Source organism: Harpia harpyja, chromosome 3, assembly GCF_026419915.1.
Source record: "Harpia harpyja isolate bHarHar1 chromosome 3, bHarHar1 primary haplotype, whole genome shotgun sequence".
Lineage (NCBI taxonomy): Eukaryota > Metazoa > Chordata > Aves > Accipitriformes > Accipitridae > Harpia > Harpia harpyja.
In genome coordinates, this window is record NC_068942.1 from 37,717,739 (window position 1) to 37,732,464 (window position 14,726).

A 14,726-nucleotide genomic window follows, 5' to 3' on the forward strand; every position below is an offset into this window, starting at 1 on the left:
TTTACCTCCTACAAGCATTTCTTGCTAGGTCTGCTCACTGCTTCCTACATCCACTTCTGGAGAAGTGCACTCCAGCGAGCAGCGGACCTGTTAATCATTCTCAAAATGAGTAAGTGCTGCTTCTGCTGCTGCTGTCTTTTTTCCTCCTCTCTGACTGCTGGTCACAAAGCTCACGAGGGCACCTACAGCTGTCAGACTGCCAGAATCTATGGAACACAGGAAGTGTTCCTGATGCTATGAAAGAAAGCAGTGGAGGAAATAAAAATTCTACTTAGAGAACTATAAGCTGAGAGGATGGAGGATATCTTCTTAGGGAAGACACAGACGTGACCTCACTGAACAGTGATGTGCTGTATGTTCCAAAGCAACACAATACTGTCATGGCCTTCTGTGCTTTCTGTGACATAAAGAAAAAGGTCACCTACCATCTGAAATCCCAACGATACAGTACTCTGGAAAGTTATCCAGGAACAAGGGGCTTCCTATGTGGTCTCAGTGAAACGGAACACTTAAGGAAAGATCCTCCAAGAAGCAGAAGAAGTGCATGGCAGCACAAGCATGAGGCTGATCCAGCATGAGTGACAGTATGAAGACAAGGGATGCTATAGATCACAGTGACAGCAATAGCACTGCACAGGGAGATGCCCAGAGGCTAAACTGGCTGTTGAAGCTGCAAAAGAAGTTTGCTCCCTGCTAGGATCCCCATTGGCTGGTGCAGGTTTTTTCAGCCCTGGCAGAGCAGGCTCTGCTGGTATATCTAGCGGCAGCACTCCTGAACGGGCAGAGATAAGGACACGCACTGCACTGGTGGTCTGTCAGGACCGGAGAATGGATCTGAAGATGTTCCTAGTCTTCACTCCATTTCTGCTTCACACTATCCTGGGCTTCCCTATTCAGGTGAGAGCAGCTCCATGCAACCGTGTTCTGTCTTCTGATCGACCTGTTCTTCCCGAAGTGAAGCTGTGGAAACCCATTTTGATGAATTTCCTGCAAGAAAAATATTAGTAATATAATAATATATAAAGCCAATCTAATAATTTAGTTCCTCCCTTTGGCCTAATTTTGATGCTACTGTTGCTGCATTTATGAGCTACGGAAGAATAATGCTTTTTACTTATTGGTTTTGCAGGAGAAATATGGAAACAGCACAACAAGTAAGTAGGATTTATACTGTATTTTTAAAGACAACTGTTAATTCTTGACTGTGTTTCACACACTTTGGTGGTGTGTGAGTGACTTGGCTTTAGAGCATGAGAAAGCACTGACTCTCAGGCCTTTGAATAAGGCCATGTTTCCTCATCTGTTATTGGGCTGAGAGCAGATGTGTTTTCACACAGATGTGCCTTACACATACTTTAGGGGTGTAGTTTGTTAGGTTAATTTAGATGTGCTTTCACAGGTTCGAAAATAAAATTTTAATAAGACATTTTGATACTCTTCCATTAAGTTGAGTGTTACTCATTTGCCTCCTTGTCTACCTTGGTGCAGCAGCAAGAGAAAGGGATGTCAGGTGTCAGAGAAAGCTTTGCTTTCTGCTGGGTTAGAAAACAAATAGTACAGGCTTAGCTGAACAGCTTTTGTCAACTCACAGAACAGAAGGAGGTAATTGCAGATCTCCAGAGAAGGTCAATGGAAATAAATCCGTAGGCAGACTTTAACTACAGCAAGAAACTGCCAGGTCAGGGGTGATGTGTTGTGAGAGGAAGAGGCCTTGGAAAAATTTGCTTGACATAGTCAGAGCAACTATGTGGCTAATGAAAACTGACTAATTCTTCTTTTGAGCTGTCATTTATGGCATGGCAGCAAAGGGCTGTTGTAAAATTACTGCTCGGTATATTTGGAGCTGGCTGAGGGACATGCTTGCTCAAGTTTAAAGTAGTCAGTTGCTGGGACTCAAAGTTGCAGAGTTACTGGAACAAATGCATACAATGAGTTTTAATTTACCATTGTTACTGCTTTTTGTGCCCTTTGAGACATCTTTCAGCATTTACAGTGCAGGGAAAATGTGAACTGTATCATTTTGAAAGCTATATCACACCAGATGTTCATTTGATCAAGGACATGGCAGATGCCTTCTGTGATGCCTCATTTGGGTTTTAAAAAGGGGTTGGAGGCTTTATGCGCCTAGGAATCTGGAGCCTAATTTCCACTGACTTTGACTAGTCAATTCATCTAGTGCCTCTTGGGTGCATGAATTCTGAATCCGGTCAACCCATTTAAAAAATGTGCTTCCCTGCAGAATTTTTTTAGATGCCATGGATCTGTCTGATGCAGCTGGTGGGAACTGACTGAACTTTTCTATAATAAACCACCATAATTATAGTGGACTTCCATTGCCCTGTAACCAAAGTAACAGTCTGGAAAGACAGACTGAAGCCTTTTTGGCTCAATAAAAGCAATTCTGTTGCAGGTTCTAGGGAGATTCTGAATAAGAGGAAGTTCCCTCAGTACTTCTGGGCAATAACCACTGTGAAAAGGGAAAGGTGCTGCAAGGTGTGACAGAGCTTGGCACATCTTCTATTGAAAAAGCATGGTCAAAAAGTAAGGAACATGGATAGGCTTAGACATAAGAACTATTTGCATAAGAGTTCTCTGTGTCGGTGTTGGACAGGGAAAAAAAGTAATGGCTTTATATTTTGACAAGGAAGAGTGCAATTATTGGCAAGCTGGAAGAGATTGCCAGAAAGGCTTGCGGCATATCCATCACACTTAAGAACAGGTCAAACAAACTGTGGTCAGGAATAACACAGATAAAACTGTTTCTGCCTTAGGGAAAGCAGACGAACTGGATGACCTCTGGAGGTCCTTGCAATTTCTAAACTTTTATGATATAACGAAGAAGTTTCTGCTCAGCAATTTCTATATCAGACCAGATTTTCACTTCCATGTTTGTATTAGAAACTGACATTTGGTAGAAATCAAAAGACATCACACTAGAAAGACACCTTAGGACTCAGAATGGTTCCAAGCTGCTGTCAGGTACATACTGAAGCTGACATTGTTTGCCCCATGCTAAATTATAACCTTCATCCCATTTTATAACTTTACTCTTTGACACTGTAAAACCAGAGAGGATTGTCAGGCTGGTTAGCCTGCACCTGTTGCAGTGAAATCTAGGGACAAAGCGTCTTTTTTGTCCCTAGTTTCCTTTGTCATTTTCCACACTGACACTGATAAAATGCTTTGCTGATTCTTAGATGGTAAATGACCAGGATTCTGTCCCTCAGCACTACCTACTAAGAATTTTCATAGCTGTTTGTCTAAACATCAATTTAATTTCTGTGCCTATGCATTGGTTAGTGCACCCTGTTCCCCTCCAAGCAAAGGGACCTGCCAAAGGCATTCCCGTGGCTGAGGAGGCCCATGCTATTGAACACTGTGAAGTTGCATTCAGAATCTAATCTGCCCCTTTTGCTTATCTTTTTCTTCCTTCCTTTTTGCAGCAACAGAACCTACTGAGGTAAGGACAGCTAAATCAGCTCTTCTGGTCACTTTGGGGTTCAGCATTGTGGAAAGTGAGGTCAAGACTCATGTACTCCACCTGTAACTCCATCTGTGCAGGAAAGTCTTCCCAAATCAACAGTGTAACAGAGTGAGCAGTTTCCATGCTTATTCCATTTATTGCTGCGCTATACCCACATGTAGCTCACATCCCAGGAAGCTTTTGCCTTCTCTGGGGTCACAGAGAAAATGCAAACTAGCTTTTTATTTATACAAGGCAAGGGAAGTATGGCAATCTGTTTTGCTACAGACATGATCCCACAGCTGGGCACCAGCCCCACAGTTCCCTAGAAGCAGTATGTACCACGGCCTTTCACCACTGTGTTGTGAGGTGATACTGGGAGGACTCCATTGGTGATTTCATCAACATTGTACTCCTACTAGCAGGGATATAAATAAAGCTGGAAGATCTGAAACTTACTTCACACTTCAGATTGCATTTCCTGAGTCTCCTGTGCTGATTCCCTTTATGATATCCATATTTGCCAAGATATAAAAGAAGAATATCTGCCACACCATGGTACTTCTTTACACATGGCACAGTATATAAAAGCTTGAGACTGCACTGGTGAAAGATACTTTCAGTGGTAGCCTGGACAGTTTTGATCCTTTGCATGCTATATTATTTAATATTTATGTTATAATATGAAGTGTGAGATAATAGTAATGCATCATTCTTGCAGGTTACTACACAAGAGGATATATATGGTATGTATTATTCCATCTAAATATAAGTATTTGATAGGATATAGTGATTGTTAGCTACCCAGTTACTCCAGAAAATAACACATGCTTAACCCAAATTAATATTAAGGAAGAAATTTTAAATGATGCACTCACCATAATATTTCATGCAAAGCAGAGTCTCTCTTGGTTGTGGCCAATTGCTTGGCCTTGCTAAAAACCTCAGCTGTTACTTTTGCTAAAAATAGCTCTGCTTAGATAATGTCATGACTTAAGTCACTTCCAAAGGTTACAGAAAGCGCAGAGGCCATGTGCTTGTGCTTTTTATTGATGTCAAGACTTATTGCATAATGCTCAGGGTTGGGTGATTCTACTTGTATGGCCTAGGAGTCTGTGATGCTGGGCTTAGCTAGGGACATCACTCCAACACGTGGAATAAGAATGCAGTTCTGATTTCACTGGTTTCAAGGTTTTTTCAAAAGGCCAGCACGTCCAGCAGCAAGTAGCAGGACTGCTCTCCTTCTTTTTTTGCTCCCGGTGTCTTACGTTGGGGGTTTGAGTGTGAACTGGGCATGCAGAAGGAAAACTGTACTGTCTGAATGCACAGAGGGAGCCATGCAGCCAGCTGGCCACTTGAGTGGGACAATACAGACTTATAAGAGCCAAAGGTCCAGGCCTTAAAATGTGATGGGTACAGGGAAAAAAAAAAAAAAATGGAGAGAGGGAAAGATTGAAAGAGAATAGCTTTTGGGACTGGATTAATGCCAAAATAACCACAGCTGGGAGGTTCACAAGATTGTGGCACTGAGCAAATATCTACATGACTGAACACCATGCCAGTCCCTAAATAGGCTCTGTGAGTTTTACATGCATCGCTGTAATCAGCACCCGATCTAAGTGAGCTCCTGGAAACTCACCAGGTTAAAAATCAGGATTTGTATTTTCCCTGGGAATGAGAAAGTGATACTCTTATATTTCTGTGCAGAATCTCCATCGCCGACAGAGACTGACTCCGAGGACGAAGTTATTTTTAACAGAATTCTGAAAGTTAACAAAGGTAATGCCACCAAAGACCTGCTTATAATGGGTCTCTCTCTGTTGCTTTTGGGGGTGATGCGGGCGGTACAATGTCTTACCACAATCTGTATAGATATTTTTCCCATCTTACACACCATCATGTAAGAGACACCCAGAGACCTGCCACTGGGACTACTGTGTGGTCTGCTGAAGCCCTATGGCATCTCAAAACTATAGTGTCAATACTGAAGATAATACCAGGTGTTGAGGCAACTGAACTATCCAGGCAGCTTCTTCAGGTTTAGCTCTTGACATCTTTGTCATTCTTTGGACATAAAAAGAGAACTTGGATATTTGGATGCATTAGTATTTAACTGCCTTTCTCTTGAATGCAAGCGATGCTTGCATTCACTCATACGGCTTTGTAGTACAGACTCCTATATAAGCTACGGTCAGTTCCATGCTCCCTGCTCCAGACTTCCTGTTCTTTGATTCTTCCAAACATTCCACATTCTATCAGCTTGTCTTTCTCACATTTTCCCCTTCAGCAGTCATTCAAGAAGCTTTACTACTGTCTGTAGAAATGGACACTAAACATTCTTAGTTTTCTCTAGACAACACACTTCTCTTTTTGGTTTGCTTGCCTTCTAGGTTTTCCTTATTGGCACCTCCTGCCTTTGCCCAGCACCCTTCCTGGGCAGATATTTAATGCCATTCATTCAGTGTTACGTGACGGATGATGAAATAGTATCAAAACACAGCATCCCTCTCACTATTGCAACTGCTTTTGGTCATTCCCTGTCTTGCCTCAACCCCATCCAACAGAGTTGGAGATTCCCACCTCTCCTCTTAGCTAAGGACACAGCAGCAAAGGTAGGGAAGCAGATAATGTCCATCTAGCCCAGTAGTCCATTTCTCATGCTAGCCAGGAGCAGATGCTTAGGGAAAAATAGAAAAGGAGGATGAGTAGAGAGTGACACTTTTCCAAGTGTGCTTAGCAATCTACGGCTCAGATATTTCTACCCTTTCTCTCTCACCACAGACAGCTCTCAGTACTTCCAAGAAGGTGACATAGTTCCACAAAGGAGTCGCAGTGCCATCAGCTGTCGCCATTGCAATTGGCCCCAGTCCAGTGATGGGATTGTTCGTGTTCCCTATGTCTTGGATCCTACTTATGGTGAGTGTAAATTTCAGTAATGCTTTTTTTTTTTTTTTTAAATGGTTTTTATCCAACAAGGTTCAGGTAGAAACCTACTTATAGTGGCCACACAGTTGATTAAATCAATTCTAAGGAGTTACTTGTGCTGTGCAAGCACAGATGAATTGTAAATTACAAAGACCTGAACAGGAAGAAGAAAAGAGATCAAATATCCTTGAGAAGTTTGCATCCGTAATGTTTTGGGTCTGGTCTCTTGGAGACAAGAACGATCATTCTCTCTAATGGTACCTGCCAGAATATGTGCCTTTATAAGGTTCATACCTATTGCAGTGTGGTTTTGATGGCCTACCTTTTGTTAGCAAAATAGCTTCCCATAGCTCTCTCCAAGTGTCCCATCAGAAGATACATCAACAATCACCACTATAATTTAAAACAAGTAGTTGATAAAAAAAGCTCCCACCTGAATCCATTTTGACAAATATCTGGATAAAGAGGATCTTGTGCCAGGCTATTAATATCTTAAATGAAATTCATTACTGGGTGTCCTGGTTTCAGCTGGGATAGAGTTAATTGTCTTCCTAGTAGCTGGTACAGTGCTATGTTTTTGAGTTAGGTATGAGAAGAATGTTGATAACACACTGATGTTTTCAGTTGTTGCTAAGTAATGTTTAGTCTAAAGTCAAGGATTTTTCAGCTTCTGATGCCCAGCCAGCAAGAAGGCTGGAGGGGCACAAGAAGTTGGGAGGGGACACAGCCAGGACACCTGACCCAAAGTGGCCAACAGGGTATTCCATACCATGTGACATCACGCCCAGTATATAAACTGGGGGGAGTGGGGTCAGGGGGATCGCCACTCAGGGACTAACTGGGTGTCGATCAGCGGGTGGTGAGAAATTGCATTGTGCATAATTTGTATATTCCAATCCTTTTATTATTACTGTTGCCATTTTATTAGTGTTACCATTATCATTATCAGTTTCTTCTTTTCTGTTCTATTAAACCATTCTTATCTCAACCCATGAGTTTTACTCTTTTCCTGATTTTCTTCCCCATCCCATTGGGAGGGGGGGGGAAGTGAGTGAGTGGCTCTGTGGTACTTAGTTGCTGGCTGGGGTTAAACCATGACACTGAGCAAAACATAAGACCCTAGGCTCATGTTTCTGTCTCTCATTTACCCTGTTTTTGAGCACATGTGAGATTTTAATGGCACCTGCCATTGTTCTTGTGTGACCCTCAAAATTAACCCTTTCTTCTCCAGAGGAGAGCCACATAAAGGGGATTCATGATGCCATGGCAGAATTTGAAACACTGACTTGCATTAATTTTGTGAAGCGCAAGACAGAACATGACTACCTCATCATTAAATCTGCCGATGGGTGAGTTAAATGATAAATTAACAAGTTATTTCTACATTGTTTTCCAATCCTTTACTACACTCATTCTGTGTGACCTTAAAGAGGAAAGGGGAACAGATTTAGAGAAGGAACTTTATGTTTTATCACAGAGCCAGGGTATCCTCCTTGGATACCTTGCTAGTGCAAGACTCAGCAGTTAGATCAGGGACTCACAGAAGACACAGAAGTGATGCACATCATGGGAAAGTACCATTAAGGTGGAAAGAATGTCAAAGCTCATGTTTTCTGTGTGGTATAATGCACGCTTGAGCACAACATATAACAGATTACTGTAGTTCTTATTTGCACAGGCAAAACTAATTTCAACTTATGAAATAAACAGTTCTCCAAATCACACAAGTTGGCTGTCAAGGTCAGAATTAAAGCCTGTGAGAGAATCGTTCAACTCCCATTAGTTTGAAAGTGCTATTCATCTTAGCTCCAGCTCTGACATAGTGTTCAGTATTTTGGAAAAAAAAAAAGTTATTTAGTTATTTCTAGGGAAGTAAAGTCACTGGGTACAGAAAGTCAGAATGCAGGAGCCTCCATGCTAATGAAGGTCTTCCAGGAACCTTTAGCAATGATCATACTGTTTGTTGTTTTCTATGCCATGGTCAGTTTTGCCCTTCTGTAGACTCTGACTATCACAGTGGACAGGAAGAAATCAGTCCTTCCACTCCCACAAGACGTGCATGAAGCAAGGTTCTCTATACTGTCCCTTTGCCTGCCTGACAATAAAAATCCCATAAGTCTTCTGTTGGTGTTCAATGCCTCTCTCAGCTGCTGGTCGAACTATGGGAAAGTAGGAGGTGGACAGACTGTCTCTGTGATGAAAGGAGGCTGCATGTGGAAAGGAATAATTCAACATGAACTGGACCATGCTCTGGGCTTTTTGCACGAACATTCTCGAAGTGACAGGGATAAACATGTAAAGATCATGTGGGAGTACATCAGCCCAGGTAAGTACCTTTGAGCACTCAATGTAGAAAGTGATGTAGATACACCCTACTGTTCCCAGCTCTTCCTTCTTCTCTGAAGGGAGTAGGTAGGAAGCATACTCTAAGTACAGTATCATATGTTACAGCTGACAGACCAGACTTCAAGAAATTTGAAAACTCCAATAACCTTGGTCTTCCATATGACTATTCCTCAGTAATGCACTATGGCCCGTAAGTAGCAGCATGGCATTGCTTTTGTTGAAACTCAAAACTTACATTAGAATTAGTTTCTATAATACATCTCTCCTAACTACCAGTTTCCCCATTTCCCCTTCTGAGAAAAACACTGTGAGTCAGTTCGGACAAGTGAGTCTCTAAGATGAATTCATTATCCTTTAACTTTCCATTAAGGAGCCATTCACAGCTGAGCTTGGGAGCAAAGGAGGGCATCTTGAGATTGACTCTGCTGACTGCAGGACATCTTAATCAAACCTATTTGAACAGCACTGTTAGTCACAACAATAACTTGTGTACAATTCTTGTTCTCCCTCCAAAGCATGCCATTAAATCCTGAAAGAAGTGATTGTACTTAAAGAACATGATTTTTCATGGTTTTTTGCAGATATACATTCACTAATACCACTGGGAAAGCAACTATTGTACCAATTCCTGATGGATCAGTACATATTGGACAGAGGCAGGGACTGAGCAATCTGGATGTGGCCAAAATCAACAAACTTTACAATTGCAGTAAGTATCTCAAAGCCACCCTTTCAATCTTCTATTCAGATTCTTCACAAGGTTGTTTGGGAACACTGCAGAGGCAGCAGTTTCTCATCAAAGACTGTGAGGCTATTGTCCTAAATACATGGTACCCATTAGGGTTGCTCTGGGAGAGAATGCAAAGGTGAAGCTGGAGGCACATTGTGATTAGTGAGAAAATGCTTTCTGCCTCCAAATTAACACATTCACTGTTGGCATAAGCGGCTACTGTGCAACTGGCCTAACTGCATACCATGTTGTATGCTTCACTGGAGTAATTTGGTTTCTTACAGCTCAGGAGACAACTATAAACCCCACAAAGAGCCAGACATCTCTGTTCCTCATTGCAGTTTGTATTTAAGACCTGAGCCAAACCAAAACAGTGGTAGGCTTCTCTGAACTGGAACGGTTTCATGATGCCTTGTCCAGTTTTCAAATGTTTAAGCTGTCATTCTAAATTTGTATGTATTTTTAACTCTTTAATTTTAACCTCTGCTAGAAGAAATTCTCCCATACAATCAGAGAAATTTATTCAGTCAAAGGGAAAAAATCTTGATGAATAAAGTATTACTGTTTGCACAGAGGAAAGCCCAAGTCCTCCTCCTAAGCTTAGAATTTAAGCATTGCAGAGACATCGTATTTGGGCTTGACTCTTCTAACATCATGTGACTTCCGCATCTCAGTGAAAAACAATGTCACCAATTGCAATGAATTGAAACCTCTCACACTTTTTATAGAGATGCAGAAAGAGATCCCTGGCTAAACTATGGAGCTAATCAATAAAAGCTAATGCTTTTCCCAAGCACTACTTTACTCTCCATTGTGATGCAGATACTTATGCATTATGTGAAAATTAGGACAACAGGATTCTTCATTTTAATCAAGATGTACCAGTACTCTGAAACGAATGCTGGCAGATCAGGAAATTGAGACCAGACCATTCTGAAGAGATTGTGATTGTAATTTTAAATGAGTGGAAGTTTCTGCAAGCCTGGTGCTGAAGCAAACGTTGTTTCTTTCTCAGGTCACTGCAGCACTATTCTCGATGCAGCATTTGGGTCACTAAGATCTGCCAACCACCCAAGAAATTACTCAGATAACACCAACTGTGTCTGGCTCATCCGAACCCAATCTGGAAAGGTAATCACAGGTTAACAGTGGTCTTGGAATATGGCTGAACTTACTTCTTTCTATGTTAAGCATTTTGCACTTTGTCTGCATACCAGTTGCCAGGTAAGATCTTTTCCATGAGAAAGAGTTCAGACAAGTCTCTACTTCCTCATGCCCTTAAGCCAGGTATGGGCAAAGACAACTGCAGAGCTGCGATTTTGAAAAACCTCCATATGTTGGGCTTCATGTTTGCAAAATCAAGACAAAGCAGTCTGAGCATGGGAACATTCAGTCACAGGCCCATTAGATCTGAACCCTGCAACTTCAGGGGATGGGAGGCAAGGCTGGGTAAGCAGTTCCAGTTTGGGCTTGGCTGCAGCTTAGATTCTGTCTGTTTTAAAGGACGCTGCATGAAAGAAGTCACATACATGTATATTAAAGGCTGGTTTTCTCTTCCCTTCCAGATTTCCCTGCACTTTCAAGCCTTTGAGCTGCAGAGAACCAGAGGCTGTCAGGGTGATTATGTTAAAGTTTATGATGGATCCAGCAAGTCTTCTGCAGTTCTAATGGACAAGACCTGTGGATCAAAGATACCCAATGACGTAGTTGCTTCTAGTAATCTTATGCTCGTAGAGTTTGTCACAGATGGTGCTGGTACAGCTGCTGGTTTCCAAGCCACCTTTACTTCTGGTAGGTCTGAGAACAAGGAGAATGGCAAAGCAAAACAATCTGTGTCAAATCAACCTTCCTCTTCACAGAGGAAAAACATTGTTTGAGGAACTACTCTCTACAAGAGCCATCACTTCCTACCTTGCTTTTGGTATAATGGATCAGTCCCACACTGATACCATTTATTCATTCAGGCAGATGGGGCCACGCTCAGGACAAGTGGTGTTAGCCAGGTGATTCACTGTTTGCCTTGCCTCTCAGATATATGCCATTCCAAAGTATGTGCCATTAAGGGTAACATCAATTTAATGTTACTGCTAGTGTTGCTAGCACAGTAGAAAGAGAATAAATCATAATGCAGTATTTAAATATATTGCTCCTCTGAAAAAGATGCAGGTTTTAATCACGCAGTTCAGAGGGCGAGACAAAACTACGGTGCACCAGGTCACCCAGCCCCAAGGCAAGAAGAGAGGCAGTATTTGCATGGTCAGGATCCCTGGAATGTATCCACCTAAACCACATTTTCTTCAGCCCCATTTAATTAAGAACTAAGGCCACAACTATGTAACTAAGTTACCACAGGCTTCCAAGTTAGCATGTATCACCTGGAATAAAGAAATGCCTGTGTGCATATCTGTAGCCTCCAACAATTGTACAGTAGTGCAGCTTGCCTTAGTACAAAAGAAAGCTCAGCTATGTCATATGACCTTGTATTTGCTGTGGGATAAGAACAAGCACACAGAGTTTGCATAAATCCACTGAAATGCAGTAACTTAACTGTATACCCAAACCAAAACAGCAATTTTGCGTTGTCTTTATGTATTATCTATTTTTGTCCGTTGTAGCTATGGAAGGAAAGAAGAATAAGAAAACTTCCCATGCCACTTTGATGTGTCAACAACTATAAACCAATCGTAGTTGTCAGATAAAATGTGATTTAACATTTCCATATTTTAGAGATACTACAGTTTGTTCAGAGAGCTCTGAAAGCTAAATATTCTCTCATTTCACTTACAGTGAGGACCGAAAGAAATCCTAGTATCCACAACTGACTTAATGAAGAAGAACCTATTCTGTGAATATTGAAATTATGTGTTTCCTACTTTGCTCCTACCCTGGCTTGGATCAGTATGAAATTTAATTCTATTAAGAATCGAAGTTTTCATCTTCCTGAGAAAGTTTATTCCCCAAGCCATATAAACGTATGAATTCTATACATCCGGTGTGCTCCTCCTTTTGTCTGCACAGTTAAGTTATTACCTCTTTCTATTTAAGAACTGAATAAAAATCTTCACGGAAAAAAAAAAAGTTTCCACTTCTGTTTTCCAGTAGTCCCTTCCAGCTGTACACACTATCAATGTGGTCTTACTCCTTAGCCCCCTTCATTCAGCCACAGGGGTATCTCTTAACTATACTCCTGACATCATCATAGGTTTAGTTGGCTGAAGAGATCGGCTCCAAAATTTACAGATTCATTTTATGATCTTCACAGTGTTGAGCATGAAAATGTCTTAGATACAGACTATTTTCCCAGCCTAACATTCAAGCTTCCAAAAATGACATCTCCCTTAACAATCCTGTTATATCCTTAAATTGCCAGAAAAATGGACAAGACAAAACGGTTGCCAGTAAAGGACTGGTACTTCCTATTGCCGTTTTCCTTGTACAGTTCTGGTAGCCAGGGGACAGCTAAGGGTCCTTGTTTACCCACAAGCCATTTTTAGTCCACAAATATGGTTAAGCCTATCACAGGACAAGAGGTGGACTAGATAATGCTGCCAGAGCTCATGCTCATCTTCAGTTCTTCAGGGAGGAATTTTTTTGTCAGGCAAGAAGCTAAACTCTCCTCTTTTGATCTCATAAGGAGGACAGAGAGCTGTAAAAGTAGCAGAGCTCCTGGAGAGTTCATTTCATAGCCTTTGCCTGCACACTTTTAAAATGACATCCTCTTGATCATGACAAGCCTGTAACAGATCTGAGAACAAAATAGGCTGCTCTTTTACTCTTGTATCATAGACAGATAGTTAAACATATGACTAACCTGGGTATTTAATTCTTGTATGTTTAGGTCTGAAAAAAGCAAATACTTTTCTTATTCTTACTCTGTAACACTAAGAACCTTGGAATTTTTCTCATAGAAATACATTTCTAGAAAAGAACAGTGGGAAATGAATTTGCATCTCAGAATAAAATTTATACAGCAAATAGCAAATTATTAATTTCTTTTCTTTTGTTAAAGGAAACACCAAAAAGACTTAATTTGCAAGAATTTGCTCAAAGCCCTGTCTGTATTTATACTATTTCATGAAGAATCAGTCACTTCTTGATGGCAGAGAAACTTTAATTCCATTGAAGATTGCTTCTTTATCCACAGTGGCTGTGCAAATGCCTCTAAACACAGCAATTTTGAGTCTGCTTTAGAAGACACATTTCTTCACTTCTTCAGGCACTGCAAGACAGGTTCAACTTCTGATATGTTGTTCTAGTTACTCTCAGTAGTCAAGTGTTGCTACCAGCACATCATAAAAGGAGTAGTCCTCCTCAAATATAGTTAAAAAAAGCAGTTCTAGAGAAAAATATTTGACAGTTGTGATTCCTCAGCCCCTACAAAACAAAATGGAGAAAATAATACTGCAAAGCCAGAATCTACTGGGGGATCAGTGAGGACCAACATCCTAGCTCTTTTTGTGGGAGATTAATTTCAAGTGGGATTAAGGTGTTCCACAGGTTGATGAAAATGTAGTTTCAGGTGATTTAGGTTCTTATGTTTGAAGGAGGGATAGTGATTTCAGTAGATGAGCTTTGTGGGAAAGAGCTCTGAAATACTGTTGGCAATGACTGAGAATTTAATAAAGCTGTGATCATCTGTGTATTGCTAAAATAATTGAGAGGCTTTCTTTTTATGGGAAATTAAAGTAATCTGTGTTAAGAAAAAAACAAACAGTGGACATTAAGACCCTGTGGTTTCCCCTTCTAATTCCACTGGAAGAGGAGCCACTTCCCTGCCAAGAGGCAGCCAGCAGAGTCCAGGCCCTTGTGGGGTTGGTCTGATCCCTGTTGCACAGGGCAGGGGTGTCCTGGTTTCAGCTGGAATAATGTTATTTTTCTTCTTAGTAGCTGGTATAGTGCTGTGTTTTGGGTTTAGGATGAGAATAATGTTGATAACTCACTGATGTTTTAGTTGTTGCTAAGCAATGTTTATACTACGTCAAGGACTTTTCAACTTTTCCTACAGCCCTGCCAGTGGAGGCTGGGGTTGCACAAGAAGCTGGGAGGGGACACAGCCAGGACAGCTGACCCAAACGAGCCAAAGGGGTATTCCATACCATATTATGTCATGCCCAGTATATAAACTGGGGGGAGTTGGCAGGGGGGCACCATGGCTCGGGCATTGGTCAGCGGGTGGTGAACAATTGTATTATGCATCACTTGTTTTGTATATTCTATTATTAGTAGTAGTATTTGCCCTTCCTTTTCTGTCCCAGTAAACTG

The 14,726-nt window shown here is 41.3% G+C and overlaps 1 protein-coding gene across 1 annotated transcript; it reads left to right on the plus strand.

Annotated features, from left to right (window-relative positions):
* Positions 1-785: 785 nt before the first annotated feature.
* On the plus strand, positions 786-11,341 carry LOC128140179 (astacin-like metalloendopeptidase). Its single transcript, XM_052783713.1, has 12 exons — positions 786-897; positions 1,130-1,154; positions 3,444-3,460; positions 4,185-4,209; positions 5,171-5,242; positions 6,245-6,379; positions 7,620-7,737; positions 8,536-8,714; positions 8,840-8,924; positions 9,316-9,443; positions 10,480-10,595; positions 11,030-11,341. Exons 1-12 carry the CDS (start codon positions 829-831, stop codon positions 11,339-11,341), a joined length of 1,281 nt encoding a protein of 426 aa, XP_052639673.1. The 5' UTR covers positions 786-828.
* Positions 11,342-14,726: the final 3,385 nt, after the last annotated feature.